General features: G+C 44.2%; 1 protein-coding gene across 2 annotated transcripts in view; it reads right to left on the bottom strand.

Annotated features, from left to right (window-relative positions):
* RCOR1 (REST corepressor 1) overlaps positions 1–24,125 on the bottom strand; it is an 85,033-nt gene that overhangs the window by 20,082 nt on the left and 40,826 nt on the right. For both annotated transcript variants that reach the window (XM_057397104.1, XM_057397105.1), the window contains 3 exons: positions 21,763–21,846; positions 3,974–4,026; positions 308–469 (listed from right to left, as the gene is read on the bottom strand). In XM_057397104.1, the coding sequence (XP_057253087.1) occupies positions 308–469; positions 3,974–4,026; positions 21,763–21,846 (299 nt within the window). The remainder of the gene's footprint in view (positions 1–307; positions 470–3,973; positions 4,027–21,762; positions 21,847–24,125) is intronic.

The following is a 24,125-nucleotide window of genomic DNA, read 5'->3' as shown; positions in this document are numbered from 1 at the left end:
GGGTGGGCACATACGTACAGACCATGCCTGAACTTCAGCTGAGACAAACACTCATAGCATGCAGGAGACTGAAAACTGTCATTTCCCACCAAAATCATTGCACAGTCAAAGTTTATCCTGAGCCAGAAAAGCACTTCAGGAAAACACTTCCACAGAGACTCTGCAGACAAGGTTGGTTGCTTCTATTAATGGTAATGCTTTCCCTTTAACATCCCCTTTGTCTTGTTCTGTCCTGACAGGAGGTCAGTACAGTCCGCACTGAAGACAACAGTCAGACCGCCTTTTCCATTCCTGTGACTCCACTTACCATCTGCTGGATTCTGTGAAAGGTTTTCCCATGGAAACTAAAGGCCTGTTCAAACAAGACCTTGTCTTCCACTGTCCACTCATCTGGAAATGGAGTGAAGTTTGGCAGATCTGCCAAAGACTTCTCGATGTTGTGCTTGTGCCAAAACAGCATCCCGAGGGCCTAGAAATAAGGACACCAAGAGGACAACTGTAATCACAAGGAACATTATTATATGCATGCAAAGGGAGAGCTACAGCATTTTCCTAAGGTGGCATGTTAAACTATTTTAATGCTCAGCTACATCAGACACTTTTTCATGTGCAAGAAACCTGGAGTTTGACCTCCACCCTGCTAGGACTGAAAAGACCAACTTGAAGTTTTTCCAAACCACACAGGTAGCAATGTAATATGAGAGTAGCAACAGAAAAGGGGGAGAAGAAAATTGAAGAAATTACTCCAACTTTACTGATCCTGGTATGCACATTAAGCAGACTTCGTGAGACTACCTAAGAAGCAGGCTAGACTAAATGAAGCTTCTTGCCAGTGCTAAACTCCATTTCCTGTGCAATTAGGAAGTCGGTTTAGTTGATGGGAGTTTTACAGTTGTTCAGCAGTCTCTTTCTGAGGGGAAGGAAGAAAAGGAGGAGACAATGAGGGAGGAACTGGAAGAAGGAAAGGCAGAGAGCATGCACAACCTTGACTTGCTGCTAAGATGTCCCTGGCCTGAAGAAGGAACAAATCTCATTTTGGGGGCTGCTCACTTGCTCCCTTGAGAGATGCCTCATTTCACTATCACAGTCTCTGGTTCTCATTTCCAATGACAAAGTGCATGCAGTGTGCTTCACAACCTGCAAATAGTCATCCTCCTGCCATTTCCAAGACCCTAGCTCACAGCCACTCCTCTCGCGTGCAGCCACTTAGCGTTAGGACACATCACTACATCTGGCAGGCCAGCGACCACCACAAGTCATTTTGGGAAGGCCTGACTCCGCAGAGCTAGAAACCAGCCCTTTTGCAATGGCAGTAAAGTGAAAACAATCCCTAATATGCTGAGTAAAACATCAGAGTAACCTGCTCAGCATATGCAAACTCAGCTCAGGTTTCACTGCTACAGTTACCCTCATCTATTAGTTTCACCCTGGCTGCTCAGAGCTACAAAATCCCTCCAAGTTTGGGGTTTCCCCATTACACTTCGCTATGCAAAAAGCAGTTTCTTTATGGGATCTTGATCCCCTGAGATTCAGCAGACAGCATAAATATTAGTGTTATCCAAGGTCTTGTCCTGACCCTACTGGCCTCTCAGTGCTGTCCAGGCATCCTCTACCCCCTTTTGCCACCATGCAGAACAAGAAGTAGTCTTGGCTGCACAGTCACCCACTGTGGAGATGTCACAGGGGCCACACAGCGACCAATCCCCATCCACTCTGGCAAGCATGGAGTCAACATAAAAAACCCTGTTTTGCAGTTACAAAGAATTGAGTTCTCTCCCCTACCATTCCTTCAGCTTCAGATCTGTATCAAATATCACTGTGAGAAAGCAAGGGGAAAACAAGGAGATAGACATTTCAGGAGGACAGGGTAGCATTAAATTCCGGTAAGGTGCTAACAATGGCTGAGAGGACAGCTGCTCACACAAAGCAAAAGGTAAACAAAAAGGTTTTCCTCATAGGTTTGTTTAACAAGAAAGCAGCATTCCTCTTCCATCCTATGCTATCCCAGAGGATAGCACTCGGGTGAGTACACAGCTTTTCCAGCCTCCTTTGTCCCAAAGTGCCTGACACGCCGGCAGGAAGGCACAGCTTAAGGCCAGACTTGCTGTAGTACTCCCAAAAGCCTGTGGCTGCTATGGCTCAGCACAACCACCTACCGCCGTTTACAACACCAGCTGAAGTGGGCTTACCCTGTAGAAGCTCACTTGCCTGCCAAAGGCTGCTCTTTGCCTGCCCTGGAGCTTGTGAGGGCGCAGGGACTCCCACCAGCACAATCCTGAGCCTCCAGCCATCACCCGACAGCAGCAGAGCCAACAACCATGCACTTTGGCACAAGGCAAGGGGAGAGAAAGAACAGAGATATGGGAGCTGCACATGGCACTGATCAGCCAGATGGATGGAAAGGCACCGGGCAGGGGAGCACCAGCACATGCCCCAGTCACCCTGCCAGGCAGTTCACCATATCCCGCAACAAACTGGCACATCTTCATCTGCAAAGGCAGGTCTTGGGCAGGGCCACACAGAGAAGAATGGGAACCTCTGTGTGATGACTGTCAGCCAAGCCACCTGCACAGAGGTCCAAAGAGACCAGCTGTCAGGGGGATGCATGTGTGGGAAAGGGCTGTCTTGGCCAGCAAAGCCCAGAGGCAGTGGCCAAACTCTAAAGTGAGCTCTGACTGGCTTCCAGGGAGGCCGTATCAGCTTGTCCATAACTACCCTGCCAACAGCAACTCTGATAATACCTGCTAAAGAGAGTGCCCCTTGGTGATACAACAAATCATCCTGACTGGAAAGCCTTGACACTTGTCCTTAAAATACAAAATGAATACATGGCTTCCAGAGTGATACAAGCTAGATCCTCTCCACTTATATCCTAGAAGTGCCTAGAATAGCTGTCTAGGAAATCCCAAAGGGCCTGGGAAACACGTTTAACTCCAGAGTGTTATGAGAGACTGCTAGGGAAGGCATAAGAAAATTTTTAGGAGGGACATATTTATAAATTGATCAGTCACTTCACATCCTGGTGTGGCGAGTCCCATAACTCCTACTTCTATACACAGAAGGAGAAAAACAGGGAGAAAGACTCCAAAGAATAAGTGGGAGGCCTGCAATTCCAACATTAAAATTAATGCAAATCTCCATTAGCCAAACTGAAGTTCTAAAAACAAAAACATTCTGTGGTTGCCCAAGACCATCTCTTTTGGCAAATATTATCCACAATACCCAATACTAGGATATACCTATCTCAAATGAAATAAGCTATCTTATTTTCATTTAAGTTCACAGCCTTTTAGTGCCTTCATGTTCCTTTTATTGCTGTTTTCTGCTCTTAGAAACTATAATTACTAAGTCTCATCATTCCTGGCTTTGCTGAAAAATTTGGTGGCTCTCTCAACTTCAATGTTCCTGTTCCACAAGAAGTCTTTTTGAGCATGAGAATCAACCACTGGAAGTCTGACTCAAAGATTATAGCAGTCATTTAAATAGAAACCCTTTCCCATCCAAATCATGCACTTCTATGCTCATGGCCTTTGCCTGAAAAATTTCATAAACTCTCATTTTCTTAGAATCCCTTTGTAGAGAAAGTACGTAATTTGCCAATACAGTAAGTCACTCAGATTCCCCACCTTCCCTTTCCAGGGAAGTATTAGCGCATAAAGAAACTCCACACAGAAAAGGGGTTCAGAAAGTGTTCAAGAAGTAGCCGCCATAGGAAGGATAACACCCATGGCCAAATTCTGTTACAAATTACAATGGTTTTGGTTTTCTTCTGAGTCTGGATGTAAAACCAGGGGTGAAATCCATATCCCCAGAGCACCATTTACTTTTAGGAACCATCAGTTTTGGGAGAAGCAAGAGGGGAGGAAACACAGTACAGAAGGGAAGAAGCAGTGCTAGGCAGTCAGTGTAAGTCATGTTTTAATACCTGATGAAAAAGATTTTAAAATAAAGTAAGTATTCAAAAAGTTGTTACCTGTTCCATATTGTATCCATGCTTCTCTTTAGCAATGGCAATATATTCATCCACTGAAAAACAAAAAGAAGGGGTAAGAATATTTCATATAATCTCTCCTCTTCCCCCTTCTAGTCTAAAACCCAGTTCTGTAGCTCTGACTCCAGCCACAGTCATTGCATTCTCCACAGATAACTCAGGAATAGCTGCTGTTTTCAACAATTCCGGGAACCAAAAGAAGGGAAAAACACCAAACAAACAAACAAAAAAAAAAAACAAAACAAAAAAAAACCACAAAAGCAACAAACCAGTCAAACTACTACATTTTTTCCTTAACAAGCCTATGTGATGCATGATATCCAATACAGTTCCAATACTGCTGAAACACAGAATATAGTATTTCAAAACTATAGACATGACTGTCTCAACCACTTTTTGTTGTTTTGGTATTTTGGGGGGCAGGGGTGGTTGGCTGGTTGGGTTTTACTGTTTCACTTTTTGTTGTTGCTTGGGTTTTGTTTTTGTTGCTGGGGGGGGGGGGGGGGGGGGTTTAAATCCAGTTGCTTTTTCTTAAGAACAAAAATCCCCAGACACAATCCATACCTTCCAGTACTGCCAGACTCCTAGTGTTGCACAACCACTGCAGATATCTTGATGAATTTTTCAGCCCTTATGCTTCAGCAGTTTTCATCTTGGACTAAACCCCACTTCTAAGTATTATTAGGCCCTCATGAGCTTTTAACCTTTGCAACGTGAAGATGCCCTGAGGAGTTATACTTTGTATAGATGGGACTAAACCCCAAATGTCTCTTTCAGTATGAGTGACTGAGATTATATTATATCCAACACCACACATTTGAGAAGACTGGATCAAAGTCTGTATCAGTGGTAGAGTTCTGAAGTCTGTGCCCTTGTGCTTGGTCATTATTAAATGATATTAAAGAATAGCATCACCCTTGGAGAAAAAAATTAAATGTACAAGCTAAAAGGTGGGACTCCTACTTCACCTAATGGACTGGAAGATGCTGGAAGCATTGTTTGTCTGTAGGATCATCAACATGCTATACCCTGCTACACTTACCACAACAGAACTGATACACACAGGTAGAATTGTCCAACACTGGGGTAAGAATGACTTCCAAAATAAGTCACGCAGTAATAAACTCAAGTATTATTCCTGCTTCCTTCTCTGCAGATACCCAGGGCAGGATGCAAGCAAATTCCTGGGCTAAGCAACTTCAGAAGAAAATTATTCTGTGCACACTGCAGCTAAGGAAGCCACATCTCCCATAGGTTGGGCCTCACAAATAACTTCAGCTTTCAAACGTGCTTCTCCCATGTTTTCTGCCCTTATGGACCCTAGCATGGGGTCTCTGGTCTCTAATAGTATGGCATTTCTTAAAGCCTTTCCTTCAAGCTGGGACTTTCCCCAAGTTTTCCTTCACCCTTCAAATTAAGCAATAAAATCAAAAGGTATTGGGAAAACAAAGAGGACAGATCAGAAAATGCACAACAGGAGAACACCAGCCTCTTACTTTCATCTTGTTATCAGTGGAAAGAAATTAAATCTAGGTACTTGAAGTAGATGTCCCATCTTACTAGACAATATGACATGTGATACCAATATCAGCCCTTCATTTGGAAAGGAGATGTATTCATTAATTTTTACAAAAAGGTGTTGCAAAAAAAGTGCTGTGTTAAGTGCCCTGCAAAAGTACATGAAAATGTTCACACAGGCACACATGGCAGGAGAAAATCATGCACTAAATACAAGCACAGTTCCACTTCAGCAAGGGCACTCCATGAGGTTCTTGCTCTTCCAAGCTCCCACCTGCATATAACTGGGACTCCAAAGGGGCAGACAAGCCTGTTTGTTGGACCACATTCTGGATACATTCAATAAAAGTTTTATTAGCCCTTTGGAGAAAGATGTAATCACCACCATTCATTTGCACCCTGCAGCACAGACACATCTACCTGTAAGTAAGCAAATTGTTTCTAATGACCATGCTGAACTGGGACAAAAACCACCCCTTCTTGCAAACGACCTGTTCTTGCACAAGGCAAGCAAAATGGCTGCGCAGACAGTGGAGGTGACTGCGATAGCAACAGAAACTTCTTTGGCTGAAATCACTGCATTGCTTAATAAAACATCCTAGGGTTACTGAAGCGTAGGAACCTCAGAAATCAGCTTTGCCATGGAAAAAAACAAAACAAAACCACCACACATATAAAAAAAAAAAAACAACCAACCCCATACAACTTGCAAAACCACACTCCAAGGAAAGAACAAAATAACATGATGCAGAATGACCATATGGGGGAAATGAGACAGAGAATGGAAGTACCTTCTCCCTACACACCATACCTCCCCCCCAAACGCCAAAGAGGGCGGGGAACATCAGTAGGATATGGGAAGAAGAGCAACTTCAGATGCTTCCAGACTTTATAACCACACCAAAACCAAAGGCTGATGTGGAACCCCAACTGCAACATTTCCCTGTACTTCAACTAAATGCTCTCAGCTTCCTTCAGACAGGTACTGCACATGCAGTGTTATCTATTTTGTCTAAGAGTGAGGTGAAGGAAGGGGGAGGGAAAGGAGTTGAATTCTCCTAAGTCCAAGGCTGAATTAAGCTCCTGAATGCTAAGTACTGCTGCATTAACTAGCTTGCTTTCACTGTATAAAGATCTACCGTTCCTGATTTGACTTCAGCATCTTATCCTTTAATATATACAGAGAAGAGATGAAGCTGTTCTCCTTTCCAGCATATGTTTCTTATACCAGATGCTATATGAAAATGTATTTCCTTACCCTTGCTCCCCAACACCCAACCCTCCCCACCCATCAAAAAAAAGAAATCATTACAGCATTTTCTCGTCTGAGCAAGAACATTAGCAAGGTCCCCACATTATCAGTACCAATAAAATTTCTCTTGACTCAAGTCAATACCCCACAAACCCAAACAGTGGACTGTAATTGATCAGAGCATGAAAGGAGGCAGGATGCTTTTCTTGTCATGGTGGGGCCTGTAACACAATGTTACAGTGGAGAAAGAGAAAAGAAAAATAAGAAAAAGGCAGTAAGGCAATAAACCGACCATGACCACACAGCAATGCTCCTTCTATATACTAAAAGAGTATTTGTAGAAGAAGGACAAGGAGTACACTCTTGTACTCTACTCCTGGCTTGTTCCCTACCTGCTTACTGAATCTAGCCCATTCTGCTTGTCATTTCTTGACTAATTGCAGGTTTCCTCACTTTGATGCTTGCACCATCAGAGAGGTATGACAGTCCCTTGAGCAATCCTTCTGACTGCTCTCTTTACCATCCCCCTCCATATGAAGCAAGCAAGAAAGAGCATGGCACCAGCTGAGTCACAGAATCCCTTTAGTCTCCCATACCATTAGAGCCTGGAACTGCCACAAGCTTAATGCTTCACATACCACACCAGATAAAAGCATGCCCTCCTCCATCTCTGCCTTCCCCATGCACTTCACACAAGCCCAGCGTACTGGGCATGTGAAATTCTGCTCCACTGCATTTCAGTGCCATTCAGTCACTCTCGGCATGTAACCCAGCAATCTGTTTAGACATCAGAGTTCAGAGCCAGAAGAGCCTGGGGCAGAGCCCTTCTTACACCAGAAGAGACAGGTTGCCAGCACAGCTCTTAGCCGCTTTCCACAAGAGAACAAGCAAGAGCAGCAAAGCAATCCCATACCATTTCCCTCAGCATTAACTACACCACCATTCACTTTTTCTACCAGCATAACTTTTCCCCAAACAGGGCAGACAGGAGCATCCTCTGCTTCCATCCAACTCATTCCTCTATGCTGGAAAGATACTTCTGCACAGAGCAGGCCAAAAAGACAATAACACTTGAATTGAGACAGTCGTGTGACATAGGAGATGCATTGCTTCTGTGAAGGCTCTTGTTGCTACTAGAAACCAGATGGGAGGAAGGGACATGAAAGAGAATCATAAACTGATATTTCTTCACCTGTTTGGCTACATTTCTTCTCTTGCATGCATTTTAGCTACGTGGAGGTGAGCAGGATCCTCTGTCTGCCCCACACCCAAAATGGTGTGAGCACTAGCCCAAAGAGCCCCTTCCTACAGCCAGTCATGCTCAGGAATACAGAAGTAGCACAAAAGGTGGGGATGCAAAGGGAACAGAGACCCACAAACACACTATCACCAGCAAAGAGGAATGCAGAGGGCTCAGATGCTAAAAAAACCTCTTCCTAATACAAGAAGTGAGGTCTACTATGAGATGACCAAGAGACCCCAGATGTAGCGCGCACACACCAAAAGAAACAAGGGAAATGGAAAGGAATGGGAAAGGAAGCACAGAAAGATGCATCACCCTTGCCATCTAGAGAGGAGTTTCTGACCAAAATGGTGCCATCAACCCCCTAAATTTTGTGGTATTGCTTCCAGTAATCTTTCTCATACACCCTTTTCTTCTGCTAACCATCTTCCTGCAAGAATTCCTCACCAGAAGCAAAAAAAAAAAGGGGTCCCTCTCGGCTGACAGAGAGGAGGAGGGACAAGAGCAAACAACTGCATTGCTGATTTTCAGTCCCGCATCCTAGAACACCGAGTTGAGACATATAAAACAGGAACATTAATTTCAAGAGGGGGTGGGAGAACTCTGAAAAGAGAAAAATGCCTTAAAGCAATTGCTCCCCTCATCACCATTTGATTAAACGATCTCTGTAAGTGGGTCTTTTGGGAAAACCCCCCCCCCCCCCCCCCCCCAAATTGCTTATGACCCCACAAGCATTGCAACATGTTTACTGGACTCAGCGACCCCAAGGAAGGTTTGCAGCAGAAGCAAGTGTGCTAAAGTCTATAGAAAGCAACAGGAATGCAGAGGTAGAGCTGTTGCTGCAACCTCAGTTCACCCCTATTACTGGGGTACTGCAGGAGCTCTGAAGACTTTGCATATTACGTGATGCAAAAGCCTGACAGAATGGGGTGAAATGAGGACAAAAGCAGCATTCTTCACAGCCTCAGTAATGCGCTTCACAGGGTTTGATCAGTGCTGGAACCTGTGAGGAATTCTGGATGTTGCTATACATCTCCCCCTCCCCTCCCTCATCCTTGAGAACAAAAACAAAAGAAAACCAAAATAAAAGTCAAAGCACAGAAAAAAACCAATGTTGCATGAAGTAAATAAGGAGCATGGATTAGACACATACATGTGAAATTCTCCCAATTTCAAAACACAATTATGATGGTACATAAACAAGTAAGCAGAGTTTTTGCCTCGGCTAGAAAACCGAGCAGCTGCATTGCTGTCCCACCGCCCTCGCAGCATCGGTGGAACAATCCTGCCACCTCGTGGTCCCAGCATGGGAGAGGAAGCTGCTAAAAGCAAAAAGAGTTTGCACAAGCGTCTCACTAAATTACCTGTAACAGGAGGCAAGGGGAGCAGAGAGAGATCAAAGCAACATGGCTTGACCACTTTTTCTGGGCAAAAATCACTTAAAAGAAAATTAAACCCTCCTATTTAAAAAGAGTCTTCCGCCTTGGAAAAGCTATTCCCTCTTCTTGGAAAGACACTATGTGTGTCATAGGCAGAAGAGTGGAGAACCAGAGCACAGCCACATGCAGCACCCACCTAGGCAGGCATGCAGCCTCCTTTTACACTGTTTCTAGGGACAGAGTGCTAGTTACACAGATGGAAAAGCTATGTTAAAAAAAAATTTTAAAAATCACTTCATGCAACTGAAGGCATGAGAGGATTTAGGCCTCAACTCCACTGCACCTGCAGCAGGTGAGGGAAAATTCTCTATGCAACTACAAGGCAAAGGAAAGCCAACCTTATGAGGAGAAGCTTACTGAATAGGAGCAAGAGAAAATACCATGCAGCAGGGTAGGGTACCTTGAGTCACAGGACTCCACAGTGTATCTCAACCTCCCATCCACTTACCTCCCTGTACCTCAGATTTTACTTGTATATCGTCTCTTGTCCACATATCAAGGACTGTAGCGTTCCACTGCACTAGAAGTCTCCTTTGGCAGCACAGCCAGGTTAAGCACCCACAGCCACCAGACACCTCTTCCCATCTAGAAGCACAAACATTTGCCTCGACCCGCAGGGAACTGGACTGGGAAACTGTTTCACCTGAAAAACACCCCTCACCCAAGTGGCAGTGGAGCCATACAAGCACTGAGATGTGGTTGAAAGCACGGAGATGCTCTCACCTACGAGGAGGGGCAGTCCCAGACCCTCCTATCCCCAGGCCTGGCTACACAGGCTGCCCCTTCTCTTGCACTAGCTCTGGAGCCAGAGATGAGCGAGCAGGCAGGTACGAACAGGCATGGCTATGTCAACTAGCACTGGTGAGGAAAGCGCTGCTCATGGAACCACACCTGGGGCCTGGAAATTGCAGCCTCAGAGAACATAAAACAAGGAATAAAATGGAGTGACCCACTGCCTGGAGATTTATCCCTTTAAAAGCCCTAATACCTACCAAAAGCTTCCTTTCCCACTCAAAGGCAACCAGTCCCCACCCAAGCAGTACACACTAATAAGACAGAAAAGAAACACTGTATTTCTACCTCCCCCTTTTATTATCTTTAATACTGTTCTTTGCATGGCCTGTATCTGAGGGCAAGTCCAAAGTCGAAACACCAGCGATGGTTAAAGACCTGACTCATCTGCCTTTAAATTTTGCTCTGCCAGCAAGAAGGCTGCACTGCAGACACAGGTGTACTGACAAATCTAGCACAGTTCTTGCAGCTTGCCAAAACTATTTTAAAGTGTTTACCAGGAAAGGCCTTTTGCTAGTGGACACATTACTTTTAAAGCTTTTACCAACATATGCTCATTCCTAAAGTTGCACCCTCAGCTGACACTATCACATCAAGAGGTTCAACACTGCGTACATCTGTGGATGTTGCTTTCCCTTTACTATAGGGGAAACCAACCAGCTGATGCTTGCTTGCTCTCTGCCCCTGCTGCTCTTCTCCCTCAAAGGCTATGTGGATGCCCTTTGCAAGGGCATTCATGGAAGGCCTTATGGGAAGAAAGACTGTTTCTTATATGTCCATCACATTTAACCTTCAGCCAGAAATTTGCTCTGCCATATCACCAAATGCCAATTTTTTATGGAGGAGGGACACAGGCTTCTGCATCTACAGAGGGAGATACAGAACCTGGGTACCACAAGCCCAGATGTCTTTATAAGTACCACAGAAAAGAACAAGGGAGATCTGACAGGACAGTAGCAAAGAGGAAACACTATCTCTGGGACATAGCACAGAACAGAAAGAGCCACATTTGATCACCCAGGGACCTAATCCGTGACCATACAGGATCTGAGCATGGCCATCATTCAGCAGTGAAAATCTGATCCTAAATCAGACATAGGCACTGGATTGTATTAAACGTACTCAGCCAGAGCATTTGATATTGGGTTTGGAGCCCATGTAAGAACATACAACCAGTACACATTAGCTTCTGGCAGGGAAGGAACACCCATTCGAGAGTATGGCCTTCCAAGACATAGACAGGAAGCTACAGACAGGACAAATGCACAGAGTACATGCCCGAACAACAAAGTGAGTTTATAGCAGAATGGTTCTTTGCATTATTCAGCACAGTGCTCTCAATTTAGCCTGAGATGCCCTAAAGCCAGATTTATTCTGCTGTCAAACCATGGCTAGAGTTAACTCTACTGAGAGGTTACAACCTTGGGTTATATATACTTCAACTACATGTCCAAGCAATGCAAGTAGCAACATTATTGATACAGTTGTGACAAGGAGAAGAATACCTATATATATATATATATATATTTGATCTGATGGCTCAATGCAGAAGATAACTTGGATTAGAAGAAACCTGCCTCGTGCAATTTTCTTCTGGAGATTATTATTTCTTGCCATCCTTGAGAATACATGATCCAGTGCATCCTTTCCAAAAGGAAAATACACCGATTTGAAAAAATACCATTTGACACAAACTGATGACAGATCCAGTGTGGGAGACCACAGATTCAGGCTAACAGCAGTCTGATACAAGGCTCCACTACCCTACCTAGGAACATTCTCAGTTCTTCATCCACATCATGCCATACATTGCTAAAATTCTAAGCCTGCAAAATAGCATAGACTACCATAAAGTTTGGTTAAGGAACCTGCTCTCAACCAGCTCCAGAAGCCATCAAGGAATATGCAGACTCAAAACCCTCTAAAGAGGGCAAAACCTTCACCAAGGTCAATTTTCCACCCTCCAAAACATTTTAAAAGCTCATCTCTAAATCAGAACTATTCTATTCCCTGTTGTAGTAGAAATGCAAACTAACAGAAGAACCGTATCAGAGACAGGTTTCCTAAACGGCATGGATAACTTCACTTCCCCATGACACAAAGTTTTGTGCAGCATGAGGACAGGCACACAAGGGGTGTGTGGGAGCAGAATAGCCATCGGGTTAAATTACAGCTCATTATTATTGTTACTGATAATAAAGCCTGTGACAAAAGATGAGAAGCCATGCTGACCCCTTTTATAAGGGACACAAAAGCAAAAGAAGTGATCAATTTGTCCCCAAGCTACCTCCTTGAAGGAGGTCACTTGGACCGAAAGGAAGCTGCCCTTCACAGATGCACTGAGAGCCAGGAGCTGCTCCTGGCAGGGAATGAGCCTCCAGGTGTAATTGCCCACATCCAGCTCCTCAGCAGCTAGAACAGGAGAATGCTCTGATCCTGAACGGAGAGTGGTCAGGTCACACAAGCACCACTTACTATTTCAGTATTTTTTTGCGGCCAGCGCCTCACTTCCAAACTGAGCTATATGAATAACATAATAATAGTCTCAGCAACGCACATGACCTCTGCACTCTTTAACAAATTGCATGAAACTTGCTTCCAGCAAAATTAGATAAAGAATGATAGGGACTAAGTAAAGGCAGCTTGATGTTGGAGTAAAACTAATCCTTCAGTTATATTTTCTGAAGTATTACTGAGATGCTTTTGTTCCTTCTACACGCAGTTAAAAACTTATTTTCAGATGTCTGGGCCTGGCCCCTTCTGAGAAGGCAAGGGCCTTCCCACAACTCCACTTCATTGCACTACTACATCTGGGCGCTAAGAATGAAAATATTAGGTCTAAAACTTGTTTTGAAGAGACTTCCAATGCACACAGTGATGTACAACCTGAAGAACACAACCTATCTCAAGAGCAGTTGTAGCTCTGTCCCCCAGCTGTCTGTTCAGTCCCTCTCCTGCAAGTTTCTATTCCTGCTTCCTGCAAGAACAGTTCGGCTGCATGATAATCAGCTGCTTGATCACTTAATAAAGCAGGCTATGAACTAAGGCAACATAAATAAGCACCTACTACAGGTTAAGGTACAGTGGTTCATGAAATTCCTGATGCCTTACCTCACACAACATGAGAACCTGGGCAACAAGGTCTAGATGAAGAGCCCTTTCTCCACTGAAAATCAGAAGCTACTTTCAGTCAAACTCACATAGATTGCTCTGTTGTAGGCAGGCCAGCCTTCAGGAGACACTAACACACAATACATCCATTCTTGCACTTGATTGCTTCCTAGAAACCTACTCTGGTTTGAAACCAAAGAGGTACGAAGCAATGTTTTTGATCCTTCCCAAGAAGTCCATATAAAGATAACAAGCTGACACAGCCAGATCTTGGACAACATGCTCTTTAATAGCTGCTAAACCAAAGTACCAGTATTATGTTAATGGCTACAAATTAAATCAATTTAGGAAAAAAAAAAATCAAGTTACAGATTCATAAAGCACATCCTGAAATATGGATTACATACAGGACTTCAGGCTTCAAGGATGATCCTGTTCTGAGACAGAAAAAAGTCACCAATACCAGTAACTAGTTCCTGGGGTATCAGTGGTAGGTGGTCACAGCTTTTAGCCAGGATTTAGAAGCCCAATCCTTACTGATAAGTTATTAACTACTAATCCTTCCAGTGCTAGAAAATTCACTACCAGCCTACCATAACATGAATCTGCATGAGAAGCACATGATTGGGAAAGTAATTTAAAATGAAGTGCAAAAATAAGAGTACATGGAAAATAATCAGTGGGAGTGGTTCCTAATTAGAACACATAATGCCACCACAAACACATCAGGGTGAAGGAAGCTCTGACACGTGTCCTTGAGAAAACCTAGCTACTCTGCCTCCTGCACTAACACCTCTGTAAAGGTCACACTCAGCAGTATGCAAACTCACCACAGTGAGCTGTTACGGCCATGACCCCCCCAAGGATTCCTCAGGGGAGGACATATCCCATAAGCGCTCCTCCCTGCCCGTACACAGCTCCCATCACATCCTTATAAACATGCACTTATTGGTTGCATTTGCTGACTAGCCTTGCTCTACAGAAAAATAAAAATAAATTAAAAAAATAATAAAAAAGTTATCCTCCAGTTCCCTGATCTTTCTTATTTTCCCTCACAGCTACAGTAAGATGGGACAGGAACAACGACCTAGTCCTCTGAAATGCTCCAAGCCTGCCATTCCCACCAGGACCAGCAAGACTGGAGCACACTGAGCCCATCCCAGGTCTGGGTTCCAGCAGCAAGTAACTGCAGCCTGATAGTTCTCGTCATACTGGTCCTACAACTCACACAGCACCTACCAGGCTGGCTAAGACTGCTCCCAGACCTATTTCAGATCAAGGCTCACTGCCAAGGTAACTCTTAACACAGCTATTATCACTCCATTACATCCACCCCATCTTGTCTCTAAACTTCTGTCAGGAAAAAAGGTTCTTCTAGCCCCAGCTCTAGTTCAATCCCTGCAGCAGCAGCAACAGTCATGGCAGCCGACGTGTTCAAACTGGGTCATCTCCACACAGTCGGAGAAGGCCCGTTTCACACTGCAGTAAAAAGGAGGAACAAACAGGTGGCAGGAGAGAACAAGGCACATGAAGAAACTGGTGACTGCACCACCCCACCCCCCCCAGCACAGCAGCAAAAATTCCTTCAGGATAATGCAGCCACCTTAGATAAGGCATTCTTTCCCTGGATACTCTTCAACACATTCTCTCCTTTGGGCTTTTTTGTTTGCGGGCTCTTTTTGAAAAGGAAAAAAACCCAACAACAACAAAAATAAATACAAAAAAAAACCCTACACCAAAAAAAGTACCAAAATAAAAACCCCCACCAAACCAAGAAACAAGCCACAATCCACTGAAATCCATCCCAAACACATACACCCTAGACCTTTCAACCTAATATGTTTTCTTGGCTCCAATACAAACCACTGCTGTGAAAGGGTTAAAAACCTGAATTTACATATGCATTCAGGATCCAGAAATATCAATCTGCAGCAATAATGATGAAAGAACTGCTCCAAGGTTTTCACACAGCATTGCAATAGCAACTAGCACAGCAGATGACAAACAAAGGAGAAACTGCAGCTAAGTTTGAGACTACTCAGCCATTTCTGCTCCCTCATTCCCATCCCTGACCAAGGTGGCTGCAGGCTCACCGAGTGCCAACACAACCCTTTTGTGGGGTTGCCTTATAAAGCAGTTCACAGAAACAACAGGGGAAGGAAGTGAGAGGGGACCAAAAATAAAACTATAATTCCAACTGTTTCAAGTATACTGTTTGCAGGAGAATGAGGAGGAGGTACTTAAAAAGCAGCTTTGCTGAAGCTGAATACAGACAACACTACATCCTCTCCCTCACTGCTGCTGCCTGGGGAAGGGTGGCTCTCGGGTACTGCTGAAGCACTAATCCCTTCCATTTTAAATGTACCCTGTTAAATAGGGGCTTCATTTTCTAAAATGGAGATTTTAAGATCAACATTTATCCCCAGCCTACTCTCTCCCATTTGTGGTTTTCCACTCACATTTATTTATTCCTAGGGCACCCTGCACTCCAAGGAAAATGAGCACTGATGACGACAGTTAATGGAGTCATATGTCCACAGAATTCACAGGCCAAAATAAGTGAGCCAAGGGTGAAAGACTAAAACCAAGCAGAAGACCTTCTTAAAACAGTTATGACTCAGCTACATACTCGAAACAGAGACTTGTCACACAAAGCATGATCAAACACACTCAGCAACCTGAGAAGCCAAACGTTTTCCTCTCCTCTACTCTGGTAGAGATTTTAAGCTGGAAAAAAAAAAATCAGACAAAGGAAATTTCCAAGCTGGTTTCACATCCCCTTTAAAAGGGAAACCGAAAAATAATCATAGCCTGTTCAATGTATAATTACCCCTTGAACTACAGCTGTGGAGACAGACTCTGGCCACTTAAACCTGCTCCCCAAAATTTTGGGACTTACTTCACCTTCACAACAGAGGACAGCTACCAAAACTCACTCTCACCCAAAGAAGGCTGTTGAGACACTAATGACCAGGACACACAGACTTGGTTGGGACATAGGCTTTTGAGATCCTGAATGCCAGCTTGTAGCTTCTTAGAGTGGAGCACCACTGCTATAAGCTTCCAAACCATTACCTAGCCTGCGGTACAGTTAACTAAACCCTGTCCATCCAGACATCACAGGGTTAATATCCTTAGTAACCATAGCAACCAGCACTTCTTCCTCCATAAGAGCCTCAGCTGGCACACTGCTGCCTTCCCAGCATCAGGTTTAGCAGCACATTTAGGGACCTTCTTTTTCCCCCCAGGCCATGGGGTTTGGCCAAGCACATCATGAATTTTGGCATTCCTTTATCTCTGTCCCCTGGCACTTCTACCTCCCCTTGGTACGGGGAAGGAAGCCGTCTAAATTCTCTCTAAGTGCACCAAGTCAGACATAATGTAAAGCAGGGAGCCAGCTCCAGCCTCACAGGAAGAGATGCCACAGGGTAATGGAAAGAGGGACTGATGAAAAGTTGGTATGCTATGCTGATCAACCATCAGGTCAAACAAACAGCAGTGCAAGACCAGTGGACCCAGCCCATGGTTACAAGGGACAGTACCATCAAATTCACTGGAGACACCTACCAAGACATCAGTAAGAAACCAAAACTCCTACCTAGTGGCACACAGTCTGTCAGGGAGAGAGCAGAAAAGTTACTTTCAAAACAGAGCTTATCATTAGCAAAACAATACGTGTTTCTCCTCTTGTAATTCACCTTTGAGCTGCAGACGCATAAAAGCAATCATCACATCCTATCCCCTCGCTTGGTTTCCATCCCTCGTTCCTGGGCAGCTGCAGCATGCCAGCACTTGCTCATTTCTAAACCAACCCAATGTCATTTTTATGGTTCCACCCATTGGCGTACTTGGCACAGAGAGAGGCACTGCTGTTTTATTAATAGCTTCATGCTGGCCCAGCTCTATCCTGTGCAGGGTTTCCACAGCATCATTACAATGCATTTTTCACGATTTCCCCCCCTCCTTCCCCATGTGCCACTCAAAGAGAGCACATGCTGTCTTCTACCTAGCTGATCCTGCTTCTCAAGGTCACCTTGCTCAAGACCTCATTCTTCCTCCTCATTCCCCATTTCCTTCGTCACTCTCCATTACAGAGTCCCAGCACAGCCAGTAGAGTTGTCCTCTGTGGCATCAAGCCCTCAGAGAGCCTCTCAGGAGTCTCATTTTTTAGAGCAATCTCTTTGGAAGAGAGGTGCACCACCAGTCACAGCACACAGGGTACACGTGTGCTGGAAGAGGAGCACAGTTATTTCAAATCCAAATGTTTAGTTACTGCACAGTGACATTTACTTTTTTCTTCTTCAAAAGAGACAGGACAAGCTTCTACCTTTGGGTTAACTTTGTGAAATACTCCCTAATGGTGGCAACTGCTAGGCAGGCAACCCCTCAGAGGCAGAACTCTAGCAGCTGATACGGAACATGCTGGCAGCATTCAACTTTGATATTAATATGGGCAAGGCAGTAAGTGGTTCGTACCCAGGATTAATGGTTAACAAAGCATGGGATAGAAAGTGATCAATGTGCCACACATACTTTTGCTTGTTTTTATCTTCTCTACCACATCCCTCATTTCATGGCATCCAGGCAAAAGGTCTCTCCAACATGATTAAAGCATTGCTCCTGCATATGGGGTACACAGGACCCAAACAAGCTTTAACTAATTGTATGAGCCTGGAACATCAGGCATGCAGATACCCAACAGGTCTTGGCTGACACACTGGTCTTTCCAGGATTCATTTCAGCAGCCTACAGAGGACCCTCCCACAACCTCCACCAGTTTGGCCAGCCCTCTGCCAAACACATCAGCGTGCATTCCTCTAAGCATTGCCACAGATCTGCTCAGCGTTTTGTAGCACAGATTCACCTTTAATGGAGGTGGCTTCCAAGAGTTTCACTGACTGCACGGAACTTTTGTGCTCATGAGAGCTAGCAGTTCACTTTGAATGGAGAGCTAACTTGTGCTACACTAATGTCCACCTTCCCATTGAGCCCCAGCCACAGGAACAGAGAGAAGTCCTGTGATTTAAGCAGTTCGCCACAAGAACAGGCACAGGATGGATTAAAGGTTTTGAAGGACAAATGGAAGCAACTAGACACAGGTAGCAACTGACTGGAAAGTTGGAAAGGGTGCTGCTGATTGGAAAGATTTGATCACCTACACTTCAACCTTAACAACAATATTAAGAATGGACGTGCTAGCTAGAATTCACAATACTTACAAAACAAGGGGCTACACCAACCTTGTGCACTACAGCTCCTAGCACTTGCTATTTCACGCTGCCAATTATTTCCCCCACCAAGGACAACATACATATCACAAAAAGGCATCAAGAAATAGAGAATCCATCACTTCCCTGGGTAACTTCCAACAGTCAATCACACCAAAAAAAAAAATAAAATAACCCACACTCAGGCATTTCATTTAAATTAACGTGGACTTAGTTTGCAGCCATCTATTTGTATTATGCATGTCTCTTACTATGTCAAAATTTCCCTTTGAGAAAATAATTGACAGTAGTACCCTTTGAGTCTTTTCAGTAAGCTAAACAGATGGAGTTTGCTTCATTTCAGTAGCTTCTATCTCCATCCTTTTCTCAGTTGTTCAACACTAAAGCCACTATCCTGAGGTTCATTTTCCTGAATGCTGCTGGGTGCAGAGGCAGCAAACAGTTTTAGTGACTACCTCACTCTTTACACAACATCATCCATTGGGTCAAGCAAGACATAGGTAACCGTTCTTGAATTACTTACCCACTGTGCCCCCCAAATTGCTCTACAAGCCATTTTTTTCTTAACATCAGCCTTGATGCAGAAGGCCTGAGCCTTAAGTACTGTGATTCATAATCCTGCAGTTGGGTCATTAAAAGCCCATTGCATTGCATCAGCCCAAGTTAGGAAAAGACCCTAAGCACTCCACAAGACTACCAGTAGCATTCATTTATTTACCATCCTGTCAGTCTATGGCTCATCCTCAATTTCTCTCCACAGCAATTCCATATCAATTCCCCTATCACTGGTGGAAATGTTGACTGATCATTATCGGTCCTCTTACATAGCCCTACGGACACCCATTTAACTAGGATTCACTATCAGCAATGCCAAGACTTGTCAGTGAAGCAAAGAGTAGCTGAAGAGACCTCCTGTCCCCTGATATTCTTTCATCATAAGCCATAAAAAAAAAAAAATTAGGGAACTCTGCTTGTAATATATTTAATAAGTGCTCTACACCCATTGCAGAGCACTGGTATTTTGGAGAACGTTTCCTTCTTTTGAAAGGGAGGGGGACTGAATCAGGCTCATGCAATCAATGCCTAACAGCTGGTTGAATACAGTAAAGCTATAATGTTATTTCTACAGATCATTTCTAGTCTCGAAAAGAACAAAAGCAGCTACCTTCAGCAGGATTTGTTTTTCACAGTTCGTTTTTAAGTAACACCAGAGAGAGACAGGAGTAACCAGTACCTTTCGGTAGTGTCAGCTCAACCTGACACAAGACAAAGCAAGGACCAACCAGCACACTCTTACCCTGTTCTCTCATTCCCTGCACAGCTGCCCTCTCCCCATCTGCTGGAGTTTTCCTGCCACTCCAAGGTCCCCTCAACCACTTCTCCCAGTGCTCCTTTTATTTTTTTCACTACTACTAGATGCCGAATTTCACAACTCCATCCTTCTGTATCAATTAGGCACCTAGGAAATATTGTGTGTCATGTATGACACAAAAGTGTATTTCTTTCTCCTAAGCACCATCTGAAGCATTTTCTTTGCATCTTTTTTTTGTAAGGGGAAGTCACTGAGGAGTCCACACTTAACTAAAACTGAGTCTTTCAAGAAATTTCTTCTTGCCCCCTCTTCCTATATTCATTTTGTTTTCCCCAATGTTTTTACTATACCAGCAACAGTCAATTTCCACCTAGTTTTTATTCATCCATGTCATACTACATTTTTAATTACTTCTTAGGTTCATGACATCTTTTTAGCAGATCCTATATCCTTTTTATACTCTATAATATTCTTGCATATTTCTGTGCCAATTGCCACAGCACATTCAGTCACAGATTATTTTACTTAGCTCTGCATATCTTCTTTTCCTCCTCCATTCTTTCTTCCCTCTCAAAGAAATCCATTTCCTATCAAGCAGGAGTTAAATGTTCCAAACCCGAGCCGAGACTCAAAAGACTCTCGAAGACTTGAAAGGCAGCTACAGGAATCCTCTGCATCAGAAGAAACCCATGAACAGTAGTTCCTTTTGGTGGAAGCAAAAGTTTCTTGCTCTTACACTTTTTTATACATTTCTAGCTGTAGATAACTCCCAAATATATTCATGTCCTCATCAGTCATATTTAGCTCAGCATCCAGTAGCCAGCAGGGAGCAGCCAAGGCACCACTGGCAAGAGAGAAGGCAGACATGATCCTTGCAAAGCCCTTTTTACCTATACATCACAGTACCATCACCCTTCTATAATTTAAGGGGCAACTTGATCAATGGAACAAATGCACCAGGGCAGAGCCCAGACCCCTTCACAGCAGAGCCAGTTTGTGCACCATCTCTGCTGACAATTTGCCAGTACATCTTCAGAAGAGTCTTGTCACGCAGTTTAGCCCTTGGGCCTAGGGGAAAACCAGATATCAACCTAACAGTGCCACCACAAACAATGCAAGATTCTTATGGGTCCCAGAATCACAAATGGAAAAAAAAAAAAAAATAGTATGAGGACAAAGTCAAAAATAGCTCCTTTCAGCTCCCTCCCAAAAAAGCACTTCGGTTTAGTTATTGCATTCAAACAGCAGCCCTTTAATCAAGGAGTCCTTGATCAAGGAGTCATGAGGAAAACTGTAGCTAGACAAACCTTTCAAACACTAGTTCTGCCATCTGGCAGCAGCACTGAGGCTTGTTCCCAGACACACACAGAGCACTGGTAATTGCCCTCACATGGAATTCCAAGGCACTACAATTGTTCTGGCATTTAAACCTCTATGGGCTCCAGATGTGGATTTTATTTGTGTCATTATGAGAAAAAGGTAGTACTAATTACTGTATATCTCTTCCCCACCTGCTCCCCCCACAAATACTTTTCATTTTGTTCTCTCCAGTTATTTCTGGCACATTCTGGAGGGGGGGGGGGGCGGAAATCAGATCATGTAGGCCTATGGGTAAGTATCTTAAAGAATTCACAGCAAAGAAGAAAGTGTGTCGTATTTTTCCAGCTTTCCGTGGATTTGATGCTTTAAGCAGCTGCCCAGTGGGGAACAAAACTCTTCTGGGGGATTGCTTTGTAGGCTTTTCTTTTTTCAAATTAATTTCAAATCATAATGTAAAGGTCACAGACATAACCTTGGTACTGAAAGTGGCAACTTTGCATTTTTGAAGTAATACATGTAAGAAAAGAGGTGAATAAAAGTATTTGAAGAGACTTACATTTTGCTTCAGACAGATTCTGGTTAGGTGACCAGACCAGCATGCCCAGATTCTCCCTCTCTTGACTTCGCCTTGCAAGTTTGGCTTAAGAGAAAACAGATAAAAAGCAAGTTACAGACAAAGCCTTTTCAGATGCAAAATGGATACAAAAGCAACTTATCACACATCAGCAGCTTTTAATCAAGATAAAAAACTCATCCGCACAGTTAAAAAGCCCCATCTTTTCATGCAGACCTGAGGCTTTTCCTTGTTTCTTCAATGCATCACCCCCTATATAACATGACAGATACCACACACTCACTTTCATGCAGTATACCAAGAGGCATACGTTAGAACTAAATTACAAGTTAATTAATGCTTCTCTTCCAGCATGCTTATTTTTCCTTCAGCCATCTTTAAATGAAAGAGGAGGAGCTAGGCTGAGGCAGCAGCTCCAAGTCTTCGACATCATGTGACTGTACTGTTCAGCCAGATGGCTAACATGCTTGTGTCTACCCCAGATAAGTAACACTTCAGGGTTGACACAAGCATGAACCTCCCAGATTTCACTTCTGAACACCTCCTCTCTTGCCCCAGCAGCCCTCCTATGCCTCCATCCCCCAGACAGACAGGAATGCCCAGCCAGATGACACTGGGTCCCCCAGGTCAGAATCAGGTCCTCTGTTCAACTGCTCCAGAGAAATGACATGCACACTGCATATACATGCCCACACTCAGAAAGCAAGTCCATTTTTAACCAGCCTAACACCTGGCAGGCACAAGACCTCTGAAAATCTCAAGTGAAGAGTCCCTGCTGCATGTAGCTTGAAAAAGCAACCTCAGGGTACATTTCAACAGCAAGTTCTAGTGAATCTGCTGCTGTTTGGTTGCAAGCAAAAGAGGAGGATGATGAGAAGAGAAAGACACTCACTCCACTGAGTCAGCACACACGCAGTCAGCTCAACTACCCACCCTGGGCGAGAGCAACTTGCAGGTCTTGTTATGAACGAATGCCTACAGTACTACGAAACATCACATAACATTGAAGTTTTATGTGATATTTCAACACGCTAGTTTCTCCGCACTGTGCAATTAGACACATCACCATTTCATGATGCTTTAAACAAACAGGCCAAGAAAGATAGAGTAACACAAAATTACATTACAGTGCTATGAACGCTCATGGTTTGACTACTGTTTTTAACCTGAAACCTGCTCAGCTAACAACAGTCAGGGTTTAGATGACAAAAATATTTTAACATTAAATTTAAAGCTCAAATAGCATGTATTAAAAATAACCAGTTGTCAGCAAAGCACATTAAACTAACAATTACTTTGTTTCATTACAAACCCCATGATTACCTTTCACACAGTTTGGTGTGCTGTTTCTTGTGGAGGTTTTTTGAGGTTTTCTTTATCAGGTTAGTAACTGCGCATACAAGATATTCTGTGTACTGTTCATGTTCATTAGTTTCTACACTAGGCAGAAAAAGAGGGATGAGAAGAGACAGCCTCTGGTGATGAGAGATAGGTGTGAAGACCATGTCTATACACAGAACACAAAGGGTGCCTGCATTTCAAACTACAACCTCAAAACAAAAGATCCCATGACATTCCCAGTAACCCACTGCAGCTCAGGAGCCTGACGCCCGAATTCTGCCAGCAAGGATTAACACTAGGCAAATTGTCAGCCTGTCTTTACCACAGTCTCGCTCGCTGAACCGGCAAAACCCACCTAACCTGGGAAAAGAGAAACATTTCCTCCTAGTTTTACAGGCTGAGCCTTCTCCCCACCCCGGCTGCGCCTTCCACGAGCTCAGCTCACTTACAGCAAGATGGGTGAAGTTTCACCTCCCACGGTTAAAACCCCAAGTTACACTTTGGGGAATTGCAGAGGGAGCACCACAGCATTCCTGGCTGTGAACTGCAGCAAGCCCTGGGAGGTGACGACCAGTGCAGGGAGGTACTGTGAGAGCTCATGGCACCCAAGCAGGGTGGGTGAAATGTGTTCCTTGTCCTCCATCACAGCTCCCCTCTCAGGCACCCAGGACCTCCCTTTACAAAGGGAATATCTCGGGTTAGGAGCTACCTCCTTCCAGCCCCAAATCCCCTCCCTATGAACCAAGGCCATCCACTCTCCTGGGCCTCACACTCAGAACAAGAACTACCTGCAGATAACAGGCTCTGCACACAATCCTCAGGATCGACTTCTGCCTAGCTCCCACAGCCCAGCTTCTTCCCCTCTGCCTCTCTCCACCCTCTTGGTAGCCACCACGAGCCAAGTTACACTGCACTTGTAAATGGGTGTGAAGCAGCACCTCTGGTATCCCCACAGCATCTCTCCTGCTCTGCCTCTCCAACCCAGCCCACCTGTCCACCCTCAA

This window comes from Pezoporus wallicus, unplaced genomic scaffold, assembly GCF_028554395.1.
Source record: "Pezoporus wallicus isolate ANWC-B61680 ecotype Strahan unplaced genomic scaffold, APGP_CSIRO_Pwel_v1 contig_7068, whole genome shotgun sequence".
Taxonomy (NCBI): domain Eukaryota; kingdom Metazoa; phylum Chordata; class Aves; order Psittaciformes; family Psittacidae; genus Pezoporus; species Pezoporus wallicus.
This window is presented reverse-complemented; position numbering and strand designations above follow the sequence as displayed.